The 14,415-nt window shown below is 40.8% G+C and overlaps 1 protein-coding gene across 5 annotated transcripts in view; it reads left to right on the top strand.

Annotated features, from left to right (window-relative positions):
* MYO1C (myosin IC) overlaps positions 1-14,415 on the top strand; it is a 576,863-nt gene that overhangs the window by 376,928 nt on the left and 185,520 nt on the right. For all 5 annotated transcript variants that reach the window (XM_086955217.1, XM_086955220.1, XM_086955221.1 and 2 more), the window contains exon 6: positions 9,566-9,745. In XM_086955217.1, the coding sequence (XP_086811343.1) occupies positions 9,566-9,745 (180 nt within the window). The remainder of the gene's footprint in view (positions 1-9,565; positions 9,746-14,415) is intronic.

The raw sequence follows: 14,415 nt of genomic DNA on the forward strand, positions 1-14,415 counted from the left end.
CTTTCTCTCTGCTCACCACCTGCAGTCCCCCAACTTTTCCTACATAGATTTAATTGCAACAGACATCTGGTCACGCATGCGATTGAAGGGAGACCAGGATATCGATGAAAGTCTGAATGCTCCATTGATCTTCTGGGTCTGTAAAGCAACTTCTAAATGGTATAGATTATATATAGAAAGTTCCTTAGGCCTCGCAAAGGGAATGGAAAATGCTATGTATATATATATAACCACTCAATACCGTACCCAGACACCACTTCTATTTATCTCGCATTGGAGGCTAATTCTGTTAGTAATTGCATTTTCGCTGTGCAAGTCATAGTTTCATACTCTCTGGAAGATGATAAAAACTTGAATTGAACATGGTGCAATCATTGGCGGGGTCTGCAGATTATAGAGGACAGAAGATTTATGTCCGGTTATTGCACAGAACTCAATCTTTCTGACTGATCTAACTGTCCAACAATCTGCAATGAATCCAGAGGCAAGGGAAGGGAAAGTACCCACTTCCGCACCAAATGTGAGTGTAAAAACACCTGATGTGCGAGTTTCGAAATGGAGTGTGTCTGTCACCATACATGTGTCTTTAAAATACACAGCACCATTTTAAGGATTTTTAGGTTCCTGGACCCATACATTTAGATTTAAGTGCTAGAAATAACACAGGCATTGGAGACTGACAAGAATGTCAGCCCACATTCAAAGAAGTATGACTGGAATGGCAATGTAGGAGTTTTGTTTATTTGGAACATGTGGGGTATGTTTCAGCTCTTTCAGGAAAGGATTATCATAGCTACACATTTTGTAAACATAAGGAATATTAAAAGAAATGTTAGTAGAGTAGTTTCCATATTTGTAAATGCAGCAGAATGCAATCGCATCTTGAAACTGCATCAGAGGCAGAGTGATTATTTTATTGATATGTTTAGGCTGTGCATAGATGCACAAATTCAGGTTGCAGTTTGTTAATGCATGGGAAAGGCGTAAAGCATCTATGAATATGCCATCTCTGTATCCAATTTACTAATCGATTTTAGTTGTGGCATATGCCATAGAACTGGACAGACCTTCATAGCAAGAGGACACAAATGTTGTTCATGGTTCTGGAAAGTTGTGTCACTCTACTCTTGAACATTTTTAGGGCAACCTGGTGTTTTCCCTCCAGTGAGCTGGACAATCATGTGAGTCCTCGCAATGTTGTCGCTTGAACTGAAGATGGTGCAGACGTCATCCTATTCCAGAGATTCAAGCCTTTTCTACCTGTACCCTTAGTAGGAGGCTTTGCCTTCATTATGTCTGGGAAATGGATGCATGATGAATGTTGTATGTATTTGAGATATTTGTTTCAGAGGCAGGCAGGTGAATGTTGCACTCCGTACATGTTTTGTGTGGGAGCCAGAGGATTTAATCACATCAGCCCATTCCTTTTATCCAAATTCAGTTCCCTTGTGCCAAAAGTGAAACTCATCCACCCTTTGTGTCCAGTGTTGGGCAATCACCCATGGCTATAGAAACAGCTGGGACTGTCTTAGCCCTATACACATAATACCTTAGACCACTGGCTAGAGAAACAGCTGAAGGACTGACTTAGCCCTATACACATAATACCTTAGATCACTGCCAAATGATCAGTGAAAGACTGTGGGCCTAGAATCCCACAAAATGTGTCGAACCAGAAAGACTGCATCCTTCTATAGGCACCTACCAACTTTTAAATTTGCGGATACTGGCTGGGTCAGACAATCCTGACATGACCACTAGATGTTTATAATTACTGGAGCTCTTGACCAGTGCTTAGTTCATCCTTGTCGACTTGACATCAAAGAGGACTGCACACAACTTTACAAGAAAAAATGTACTGGGAACTAAACCTTTGTCTGTTGTCCATTTTCTATCATGAGTGAGCCTACTCCTCTGAGGGCTGTGAGAATATTTACTGATGTGGCCTGTTTATCGACATTTAGCCTACCTATTTGCGCAAGGAGTTTGACTGTATATGCTTGAAGGAGCCAGCCCAATCCATAGGCCCACCTAACTGGGAGGTCCACCCAAGGGACGTCCTGACAGACTGCGGCTACCAAAGTGCCTCATGGTCCTTGCAGAACAGCTGGTCAGGAAGACGAAAATAACAGGAACATCATCTGACTCATTGAGGTGCCTTGCTGTTTTCTGTTGTCAAGGGTGGTGAGACAGAACTTTCGTGGTATTCCCTCTTCTTCAGCCCCGTAGGTATTCATACTCAGTCAGCTTTCGCAGCCCCAGTGTTGCTCGTGTCTGAGAGCTGTAGGAGATCGCCTCGATTCAAGAACTGTTAGAATTATATTCCTAGCCATTACAATTCTGAAGGTATCAGCATTAGACTGTCAGGACTCAACCCTAAATAATGAGGGCCCAGTTGGGCCAGTGACTACTGTGGGTGTCTCCGCCACTGAAAAAACTTTACCATGACTGGTGAAACTCGAGATACAGGCCCCCTAATTTAAAAAAAACTTCAAAAAGCTTAGTAAGTACTGGCTCAGTAGTCCCCTATGGTACAGTACTAACATTTGGGTCGTAAAGTAGTAGCAGAACTCCAGAGACAGACTTTCTCTGGACACAGATATGGGTACTGTAGTTACAAAGCTACCAGCACTAGGACACCCATGGAGCACCAAAGGTTTTAGCTGTGTGGGATCATAGTTGTTTGGGTGATGGATTTTTGTAATACACATCTGTGTGGTTGCCACCATTTATTCTGGCCCTTACACATTTTTAAGGGTGACTGTTTCAGTTCTGACCTTAGTACCAATGTGGTACCAAAGGTTATTGCGGGCCCAGTCAGTGCTTGCACATCCCTTGCTTCCTTTTAGACTTCTTTGCGAGAGCCCAGCACTAGCTTTCCTGATCCCAAAGTCACGTCAGCTCAAGGCACCATCATCCTATCCGATTCCTTGCATCATTGGTATTTATGATTGTCACTGTCGGCCATTGGTATTTATGACTCTGACACCGCTCCTCAACCCTTTGGTGGCTATCTATACCATAAGCAGAATTATTTATTTAGAAGATTACCAATTTGGAAGAAAGAACCACATGTAGATCTATTGCTAAGCCTCCAGAGGGTAAGCCCTAGCAGGCTTTACCAAATGAAAGCATAAATGTAGGGTGATTAGAATGATTCCAAGAAGAGTTTTTACTGGAAGACATGATTTGTGTTTGATGTTTATCCTGTGAATTGGTATCCAGAAAAAGTTAATCAGATTCAGAGGACTTACACCAACACGTTTCATGACAAAATCTATTAAATAATCACTTCATCGGGGCTTAAAGGAATATAGAAGTAATTAGAAATATTATAAGGTAAGGTCTGGGGCTTTAAACAAGTGTATAAGGTACACAATAATGACATATAAATTAGAGGTGAAAAACATAGGGTAGAAGAAATAATATGTATATTTAACTATGTAAACATGAAATAACAATATAAAGACAAATTACATTAAGTATGATTGGTGAACTCATTCAACATAGTCCTCCTAAGGAACTCTCTCAGTTGAGGAGAGAAGAGAGAGAGGGGTCATAAGTTTAAGGTTGGTCAACTATTATACAGATAACATGTTTTTTGTTTATATTCGAGAGATGAAAGATAAAACAATGTTGTGAGGCTTACCAGTGTTATTGGCAGCACAATCATGCCAGGTCGATGCAGTGGGAAGAGTGGACTTTGAGTAACAAGAGTGTAACATGCTGTTCTGTTCTTCTCTGGCTGCCAGATTTGATCTGACACTGGTGTTTTTGAATACCGAGGCTTGGGCCTCATTACTCCATATTCACTCACTTAGAATTTTTTAAGTCACAATTTTTTTTTCTTGCTGATCTGTGACACATTTGCCCAGGTGAACTAGTGCACAGGGTCAGCGCTATGATGAGCTGCAGGTAGCGGTCAGAAAGGTTTGCAGAAATGTCAGCAGATTGTTTGATCAGTGGGTTTTCATTTTAATCAGATGTAACATTTCTTGATATAATAATTTACTTTGAAAAATACTACAGAACAGCCTTAAGCAAGGATGCATTCTTGCCACTTTGCTTTTCTCGCTATATCTGTCAGACCTCATGGATATAATCTCACAAGTCTGAAGCTTTCTACCAACCCTCAGGGGTTGTCTCCTGGTGCTGCTCATAGTTGATGGTGATCGTGCCCTTGTAGGTCTTACCCCATCAGTCTCCTGCATCATTTATCCCTGGTGTTTTAGTCTCATAAACTGAGGAGCAACTTACTAAAGACAATAATAATGATTTTTGGGATCGGAATGACAAGTCATCTAAAAACTGGACTATCAAAGGGTCATCAGTAGATGCTGTTAAGGAATGTCTATACTTAGTAGTTCGGTTTGTTAGAAGTTTAGCATATTGTCAAGATATATTTAGTCGGGTTGTGAAGTTGACCTTCGGAATTAAGGGGCTTGTGCACAAAATTGTAGGCCTAATATACAAATTTTGCATTAATGTGTAGGCATGATATGCAAATCTTAATGACCACATACATTGCAAGTGTACTTTATGTAGCTTTGTGCTGTTATTGGAGCTAGGAGACAAAATACAGGCAAAGCTCTGGAACGCATTTCTATTCCTTGGTCAAATTTGCCTATTAAAGCTGTTAGGCTGGAATTGGGCATTTTAGTGTTGGGTTCTAGAGATCATGCTCAAATTGTTCCTTTTTTTTTTTTTTTTTTTATAACATTTTATTAAGGCTGCTGAAGGCAATCCACATTTGCAAAGACCAAGTATACATCAAGTACATATTAATAGCAGGTACCACATATAACATTGCAATTAGAGCATTGAAGTGTCCAGCAGGATTGCGTATTTGAACATAGTGAATGATACAGGGTAAACATTTTCTGATAAGGCAACAGAAATGCAAAAAGAATAAAATGAAGAGCACGAAAATTGAAAGTAAGATAAAAGAAACAAAAATCATAATTACTAGATTGCAAGACCAACACAGTAATTCAGCTCGTGTGGTGGCGAACATCATCTCTGACAACTACCACAGTCCAGCCAATGCTCAAATTGTTCCTTGTTCAGATTATCACTGCAAATACTTTAAATGTTTTTTATATTTGTTTTTTATATTTGAAGAATCTTCTTCAGATAAAGCACGTTATTATATTTACTATCAAACTATTAATTGGTATAGTAAAAACATATACATAGGCGAAAAACTCCTACACAGAACTCAAAGGGTAGCTTAACACACTTTGCAATTACGGAGCTTTGAGTAAGCACTAAATCACTGCTCCACAAACAAACATTTAAACCCAGCATGTGCATCAGGAGGAAGGGCTCCCTGCAGTTTTATATACAGATAAATCTTAATAAATAAATAAATCTTAATGCTAAAGGAGTTTTATGTCTTTTAAAACTGGAGGTCTACATTTACCTGGTAACCCTCTATCCAGGATATATATCAATACTGATAGTGCTATAACAATAATATGTGTAATCTCATTCATCTGTTGTTCATTTGACCTGGTCTCTCTATCTCGAAAAGGTGGTTCATAACTCTGGTTTGTTGTACACATATTATTACTGTGGGGGCAAAAGATATATTCCTTTTTACATTCCTCAGTCTTTGACATTGAGAGCAATGATGATGTTTCTGCGGATGGCGGCGATTTGTATTCAGCTTCTACTGCATGCCAGATTACATATGGGTTTTTGCATAAATGGCTCAACAATCCATGGCTACAGTGGCAGGAGGGTTGGCATGATGCAGTAGCTGTGGAAGTTCATAAGAGTCTTGTGAGAATCTGGATTTCTGTTGCAGTAACCCCCACGCTTTTTTTCAGACCACGTACATCTAGTCACTGTTACAGCTGATGCATCGATCACAGGGTTGAGGCCCAGACAATGAATATGACCGCACAGGGCAAATGGGATCCATATTAAAGCACTCTTTATAACAGTGTGCTGGAGTTCTAGAACAAGTTCTGGCCACGGAATGTGTGTCAAATCCATTTGCAGAGAAGATAGTGACTGATGAGAACAATTTGGCCACATAATGCAAAACATCCTGAAACAAAGGGCTCACAATCTCCAGTCGTAATTCAGAAGCTGATCAGTAAGTCAAACATGCATGTGGAGGCAAAATAACATGCCTCTCGCAATAGCAACTTGATAGACATTCTAGCTAAAGAACTACGCACCATTTGTTAATGGGAATTAAATGAGACCATAGAAGAATAAGTATTTCCGGATTGGGATTAGTAGAAATAGACTTATTCACCATAAAATGCAACAAAACAGGTTACGATTATGCCATCAAGGTATCCACAACTCCTGTTAAGAACCAAGGCTCTCTTGAGGAGTAGATTATATGATATTTTGTTATTCATTTCTCCCAATTCCTTTGATTTGGCAGTGAGTCGAGAAGGGATTTCAGACATGGTACTCATTTAATGAAGATATCATTCACATTTCACTAGAATGCTAGCTCTCTGCAACACCTTCATTGTGAAACCAGGCAGGCTCATTTATTCAGACGTTCGGTTATGGCTCAGTTCCTGAGGTCTTAGAATATTACCATCATAGATGTAGAGAAGTTGTAACAGGAAGGAGGAGAGCAACAATCGGGAAGTGTTTCTTAGAAAAGTAGAACAGATTTGCAACATGACCTTAGCATGAACAGTGAAAATTTGTTATAATGTACATTCAAGGTATTACACAATGCATATAATTTCACTTAGTGAATACTAGGTTGACTTAGTCCAGTGATGGTGCATCTAGCAACAGAAAAGAAAGACCCTGCATTGCTGTTTAAGATTCTAACGCTACATGGTTACCTCGATGGAGAATAACCCCACAGACACAGAGTACAACCTTTAGTCTTAGTCTTTAATATGATGCTGCTAAGGGAAATATTGTGAATATGTAGCTGCTAACATTAATATTCCCCCAATTCAAACCAATGCGCATATGTCCACTCAAATGAATTGATTGGACAATAGTGACGTTAATAAAGAGTCATTGAGTTTCAGGCTTTCACAGCCAGACCTTGCTTTCAAATATATGAGTGCAAATTAGTTCTTGGAAAAGACAACGGTATCGGGTGAAGGACATCTCTCCTGTCCATGTTAATTAAACTATAGAATTACCAACTTGTTAAAAACCCTCAGTCACCTGCTGCAAGAAATCTTCCTGCACTAGATCTTTGAAGAGTCATGATGTGCTATGTTGTAAGGACAAAAGTAAAAGAACAGTCCTTGCAACTTGCATTGTTTACTTATATCAAAATAATGTCCAATAAGTGGATAGACACAATAGATTCTCTGTTGCGAAAAATATTTTTTTTACATTTTTGCTGTGCGCTCAATACTTCAGCTATTGTGTTGAGAATTCTGACAGTCTATGTATGACTTGTGCTTAGGTATAAAACTGCATCCCTTATTCCCTATATAAGCGTGAGGGAGAGTGATGGACAGAAGCAGACCTCATTGTCCTTTCTACTGTTGGGTCACAACTTCGGTTTACTTAGAAGCAAGGGCCCTTCGTCGGAGTCCAGACTAGTGACATGAATTCTAGATCGATTTAGTAGCGAGGACTGCCCTGCCTTTAGTTAATTTTCCCCACCTTTTTCTGGCATCATACGTCTAGTGCACACTTCTATCTGTCTTCATACTTTGTGGAAAAGCCATATATATAAATGGCTACGCACCTCCCCACAATTGTTCAAACATAACCTTGGTTTAGTTGCATACCAAAATAAAAATATAGAATCTGTTTGCACAACTTAACACTTAAACAAAAACAGAATTGGAGGTTGTCAGCTGTTTATAAATCTTATTCTGAGTCATCTTTTCCATGTGAAACTGTTGAGAGCCAACACGTTTTGTCCTTTGAACATTTTTAAGGCTTTACAAGCCATAAGAAATGCCCAGTACATTGTTGAAATCTATGTGCTACACAGCTTAAAGTCATTTACACAGATATATACTATCCTCCGTTTATGCAGATACCCTAACAGGCTATGACCAGTGTGAGTAGACCAAAGATCCTGTCACCAAAAGATAAAGGAGGTTCTGTATTTGTGTTACATGTAACAATGCGAAAAAGGCAGTGCGCACTTCAAAGTAAGGAGCAGAATAAAGAATGACAGTGCTCAAAATCTGGTAAGTGAATAGATAAGAATCCAGAAGTGACCTAGTGAAGTGAATAAAGTCCTACATTCATATGACTTGCACTGATCTGGGAAGCACTAGATGTGCCAGGTTCCACTTTATTGAAAGAGAGCTCTGACTTTATTAGCCTAAGTTAATCAGATGTTGGTTCCCAATAGATGTTGGCAGAGTCATATAACAATGGTGTGGTATACCGGTTCCTCTGATAACACACCAAAACAGAGTAAAAAACAAAGTGTGATGATAGCGAACAATGAGGTAAAACAAACCCTATGTTATTCCATGCTGTGGATCTGTTCTAAATAAACTATGTAATAGACCAAACCTGGGCCATAAAGGTGCCTTGGTACAGCATGTCTAAAAGTCTGTAAGTAATTGTCAGAACCAAGTTAGCTGCAAGGAAATATGAGGGATACCGTCTTCTGTTGTGGTGGAAGAGTAGTAACAGTTGTCTACATGCCATGAAGAGATGGTAGTCTCTGTGTCTACTTGATAGAGATGGACTGCATAAGTAAAGGTGAACTGCATTGTAATTGTATGTAAATGACAACCATTGAAGGTAATTGGATAATGCTATGTAGTGTTACAGGCCTAATGGCAAAGTGTTTCTCTTAGTGCAGTATGTTAGAGAATCTGTTAGGAAATTCAAGTATGATAGAGCCAAATAAACAGCAAATGTAATGTACTGAGCAGATAATCTGAGAGCAGGATTTAAATAATATACAGTGTGAATATGGGACTAAGATTGCGGGAGGTGGCAAATGTCTTGCAAGATCACATGTTTGAGATGACACCTTAAGTTACAGAAGTAAATGCAAGAAACTAATAGAATGCCTGCTGTAGTGGTGCCCAAGGAAGTACAGAGAAAATCTCAAAGTGCTGAAGAAACATGGAAAACCCGTATTGGATCAGCGGTTGAAATCTTAATGGGGTTTGGTTAAGGAGATAATCATGGGGCATTTCCGTTCATCCATAAGTAGCATGGAATGGACTATGAAAAAATAATAAAAAGTTGTTTCTGCTTTTAACTGTGCTTTGTCTCTATAGACATGCAGTCTGTAATGGATGCTACGCTTTAAAATCAGCTTCACAGGTAAGTAATGTCCTGTTTTATTGCAGTGTAAAGAGCCAAAGCTATGCATCTGGGCCACAAGTCAAGCAACAAGAACTCAAGTTGTTTAAATTGTCTCCCTAAGTTGAATTGGGTACCAGTTTAGTAATCTGTCATTACGAAGCTCTCTCGCAGGATTGTAGGAGTTGCCATGGATGTTAATTATTGTGGAGGGGTAAGAGTAGTTGTGATGCATAGGAAATGCCTTCACTGCTAGGAAGGGACTGTGTCATGCTCTGAAAAAATAGGAGAGTTAGATGCTCTTTCGATTAAATACCTGTTTTTCTTTGTTTAGGGGGCTCCAGTTGGGGGACACATTCTGAACTACCTCTTAGAGAAGTCCCGCGTAGTCCATCAGAATCACGGCGAGCGGAACTTCCACATTTTTTACCAACTACTGGAGGGAGGAGAAGATGACCTACTGCGAAGGCTGGGCCTGGACAAGAATGCACAGAGCTACCAGTATCTGGTAAAGGTGAGTAAGAGACTGGGCAGCAGAGGATAAAGGAGGACCGCAGTGGGTGTTATCAGAGCATGGGTGAATAGTGTGAACAATATAATAAAGAGGTTGGAACAAATTATTGTAGAAAGGATGAAACTGAGGCCTGGCAACAGAATAATGCTATTTTTGAATTCTTTGTACCCTTTCAAAGCCAATGATAATTAACCTGTTTCTGAACTGCAGCCCATACAAGTCTTTGATAGGATCTCACAGAATAAGGTTACCCCAACCTCCTGGGTAATCTAAGTATCCTGAAATCCTGTTGAAGTCCACCCCCTATGTGTATGACCCTCCTCGTTTATCTTTTACATTTATAGGGTGCATTGTTTGATGTTTCAAACCTGGAAGAGATTTGTTAGGTCTCCTTAGGACGGGTTCATTTATCTAAAATATTATGAATAGCGAAGAGAAACGGCCCCTAGTCTAGGAGTAAAGTCAGCTATCTCTGTCAAGCAACATATTTGTTTCTAGTTACTATACATGATTTGTTAGCTGAAAGGCACGTCCTTCAACCTATGCCATTGGTCTTATGATTTTCTACAACTCGGGGTTACCTGTGAACTAGATAACAGGATTCACATTATAATGAAGTAGGATATCTATCTTAGGTGTTTTAGTGTTTTCATGTTATTCTGTGTTTGTGCACTGTGTCACCTGCTCTAATTTCATTATACACTGCACCTGTATGTGTTGATGGATGAATAATATCATTTATAAAAGAAGAAGCTTTGATTATTGATTGAGTTGATCTTTGTAGGCTTGTCATTGTTTTTACATTAAGTAGTTCTTTGTCTGTCTGTATTACCTGTGATTGATTATGTATGGTAGTGGTACCAATGAGTCCCATAGGACCTGAGTTTTTTCTGTTGCATTATTGTAACAGCCATGCTCCAAGTAGTCCGTCTCACCCTCTTCCTTAATTACCCTGGCCTCGTGGTCCTACTTGACCTCTCCACTGTCAGGCATCCAGCATTGATCCACACCCTGAAAAATAACATGGGATTCACTGGCACGGTCATGCAATGGTTCATATTACCTCACCAATCGGCAGCACCTCATTCAGATAGCACCTACAAAATCTTGGTTGCACCCTGTCAACTGGAGTTCTCCACAGCTACATTCTGTGATACTTAATTTTCAGCCCTTAAATGGAACCCTTGGGAGGCATTCTTGCAGACAGCAACTTTCTAAATCTCATCAACCAATGACATGCAGAGACTCAAAGGCAGCCTTGAAGAATCCAAACCTTGATGTCCACAAATTACCTGATGCTACACCCTACGAAGACTGAATTCCTCCTGTTTGCCATCAACACCAAACATTCTTAGATTCAGTCATGGCTCTCCAACTGAACCCTAGCGGACTTTGCACCCCAACTTACAGAATAACACAAAGCCCTCTTATTCATCCTCGACTCAAACTCCTCGCTCAATGGCTTCCCAGAGACTACCTGTAAGACACCCTGCGTACAGCAGCATGTTTCAATTGTCTTAAGAAATCCCTCAACATCAGCCTGATACTGAAAGATTTACACTGTTTTTCTCTGCAAGACCGAATCCTCTTCAAGATCAACTGAGTCACTTACACATCCCTCTAAACCAGACCTCAGCCTATCTATCTAATCAACTAACTATATTTGGAGGTCAACGCCAGACGAGGAGCTCGGGTATGAAAGAATGGAGACTAAACACTGCTGGTAGGTGAAGACAAGTCTTCCCAGCCTACACTCCCGGGATTTGGAAAAGCATCCCTTTTGACATCAGAACAGCACCAACTATAAATTCAGGAAGAACTGAAAACTTAAATCTTCACTCCTTTTGACTTCTCACCCTTCCACTTATTCTATGTCCTCCCTCTGTTGTTTCCTCCATGTATCTCATCTGTGACTTGCCCCCATAAAATGCTCAATTACTAGCAAGTTAGGTTTTCAATTAAAAAAATGTCCTGACTCTTCCTGTGTTGCTGGCTGTCTCCTGACACCTTCTTATGCACTATGTGGATGAATCCTCTGTGACACTTTGACCAGTTGTAACTGATCTGAACTTGTACACCTTGCTCCAGAAGCTCATCAACATAGATGGCAAAGAAGGAAGCTGAACGTTTTCCTGATATGGATAAGACTTACATTTTAGAAGACATTTGACTTAGGCTTCTTGGCTGGCATGAAAAATCAGATAAATCATACCCCGCCCACAACTTGTATGTTATTTGAGGGGACCCTGTAGCATCTGAAGCTTTGCCATGGCCGGAACCGCTGCTTGAAGCTGTCCTACCACAACCAAGGCCCAATGCTGGAGGATTCCTGGAACATGTTGCTGCTTTGATCTGTGGGAGATGGTCTGTCCGGCAAGGCATGGAGCTGCCATTTTCAGGACTTTACAAGACCCAGCTGACTGAAGACTTGCTTAGAGGATGATGTAAGTAACCAAAGACTACCCAGTTGCCATGAGTTCTCGCCATCCGAGCTAGCCTGTAATCAGAGTAAAGAGAAAGGGCAGGCTTTGCCTTAGACATGGAATTATGCATGTTAACTGGTGGCCCTGCACTGCCCGTGACTTGCAATGTGCTCTTATTTGCCTTATCCCAGTGCTAAAAGGACCCAGAACCTATTTTCTCAACTCTACACAACCCTACTCTAGCCTAGAGTAAGCCTATACTCCTTGATTACTGTACCTTTTAAGTGTCAAGTGCTCAAAAGGAGCAGTTTTATTATCTGGTGCAATTGCTGGCATGGGGCATAAGTTGCATTTTACAGAATTCACATAGGAAGGATATGGCCACTGACTCCCCTACAAACTAAGAAAATGCCCACATACATAGTTGGAAAGGTATAAGCAACAAGAGTGCAATATACAGTATTGGAGTAGAGAGAAAGTCAAAGTAGAGAGAAGCAGGGAAAATAGTTACCTTTGGTATAAGCAGAGACGAGAACTAGAAACAGTACAAGTATGATGCTAACTGGCTGGGGACATTCCACAAGTGAGAGGGATATGGACACCCTATGTATGGAAGTCATGTAGACATATACAAGATAATTATTTATTTACTTAGAGTCGAACGAACTGTTGGACCCCTCTCAGACCAGCTTCAGGGCTGCCAACAAGCACTGAGGCAACGCTGCTGGCCATCCTAAACAATAGCAGATCTCGGACTGACCAGGGGGGGGGAGCTGTAGCACTGATTTTGATGGACCTGTCTGTAGCGTTCGATATGGTCTCACACAATAGACTGCTGGGAGTCCTGTACGAAAAAGGAATCCATTCCAAAGCACTAGAATGGCTCAGCTCTTTCCTGAGTAATAGAACTCAAACGGTACAACTGGGTCATTTTCTTTCCAAACCCAGCACCATTGGCTGTGGTGTCCCGCAGGGAGCATCTCTGAGCCCTACACTATTTAACGCATATGTATCATCTTTGGCAAAAATCTGTAAGAAATGGGGCCTCAGTGTCTGCTCCTATGTGGATGACACACAGCTGATGGTAGCTCTTGATGAAAGGCCTGACACCACCAAAGCAAAGCTGAACACCTGTCTTTACAAAAAATGGTACAATGGATGTCAAACCATTGCCTGAAATCTAAAATCCTGCTCTTTGGAGGAGCAAACTTATTCTGGGATGCTACCTGGTGGCCACAAACCCTGGGAGATGCTCCAGCTCCTAAGCGAGGTTCAAAAAACTAAAGCATCCTCATTGACGACTCCCTTTCCATGAAGGACCATGTGCGGGCCTTCTGTGGAAGGGGTTTTGCAACCCTAAAATTACTTACGAGACTCTTTCCCTGGATCCCATTAGACTGCAGAAGAAACTCGACTATGTAAATGCCCTATTTGTTGGCATGGCTGATTACCTTTCACATGCCTGCAGGTGCTTCAAAATGTTGCAGCTAAACTGGTGTGTGGTGAAGGCAGACTGAGCTCAGCATCTAAGTACACGAAAGACCTACACTGGCTACCCATGCGACAAAGAGAAGTGTTCAAACTACTCGGTTACAAACACAAAGCTCTGCGCCAAAGTGGCCCTATAATTCTACAGAATAGAATTGAATTGTACGTCCCCACAAGGAGCCTACGTTCACTCCATCAAGCGCTGGCCAGGACAAAGCATATAAAGAAAGTAAGAGCAAGTGGATGCTCATTCTCCTATCTGCAGCCAAAAAATGGAACGAACTCCCCCAACACTTACGCCTCACGACTGACTATTTAGCTTTCAGGAAAAAACTTATAGCGCCTTGATATCCTCTGGGATGAGAGTTGTGCTTTACAAATAAATAAATAAATGTAGAAGAAATATGGGTACCAAATTTATCAGCGAGCTGGACACAGTATATGGTGAGAGAAGGTAGAGCATAACGTAGAGATACAAATTGGGGCAGCATATGCGATCTCAAGTGAGAACTGAGTACAGTATTAGGAAATAACTGGATTAATATATAGAGGGAGAGAGCCCACACGCACTCTTTACGGAAACCTGGGGACAATGTTGCGAAGGAGAAATTGCAGAAAAGGAAGGCAAACTGTTTAACAGTGTATTGAGGATAGAGATGTACAAAAAATGTGTGAAATTGAGAACTGGTTTCTATACTTTGGAGAGAGAACCTATAGCGGTGTGGAAGATTACACAGAGGGTGACACCGTATTTGGAGA

The sequence above is a fragment of the Lissotriton vulgaris genome, chromosome 2_1 (assembly GCF_964263255.1).
Source record: "Lissotriton vulgaris chromosome 2_1, aLisVul1.2, whole genome shotgun sequence".
In the NCBI taxonomy this organism is placed as follows: domain Eukaryota; kingdom Metazoa; phylum Chordata; class Amphibia; order Caudata; family Salamandridae; genus Lissotriton; species Lissotriton vulgaris.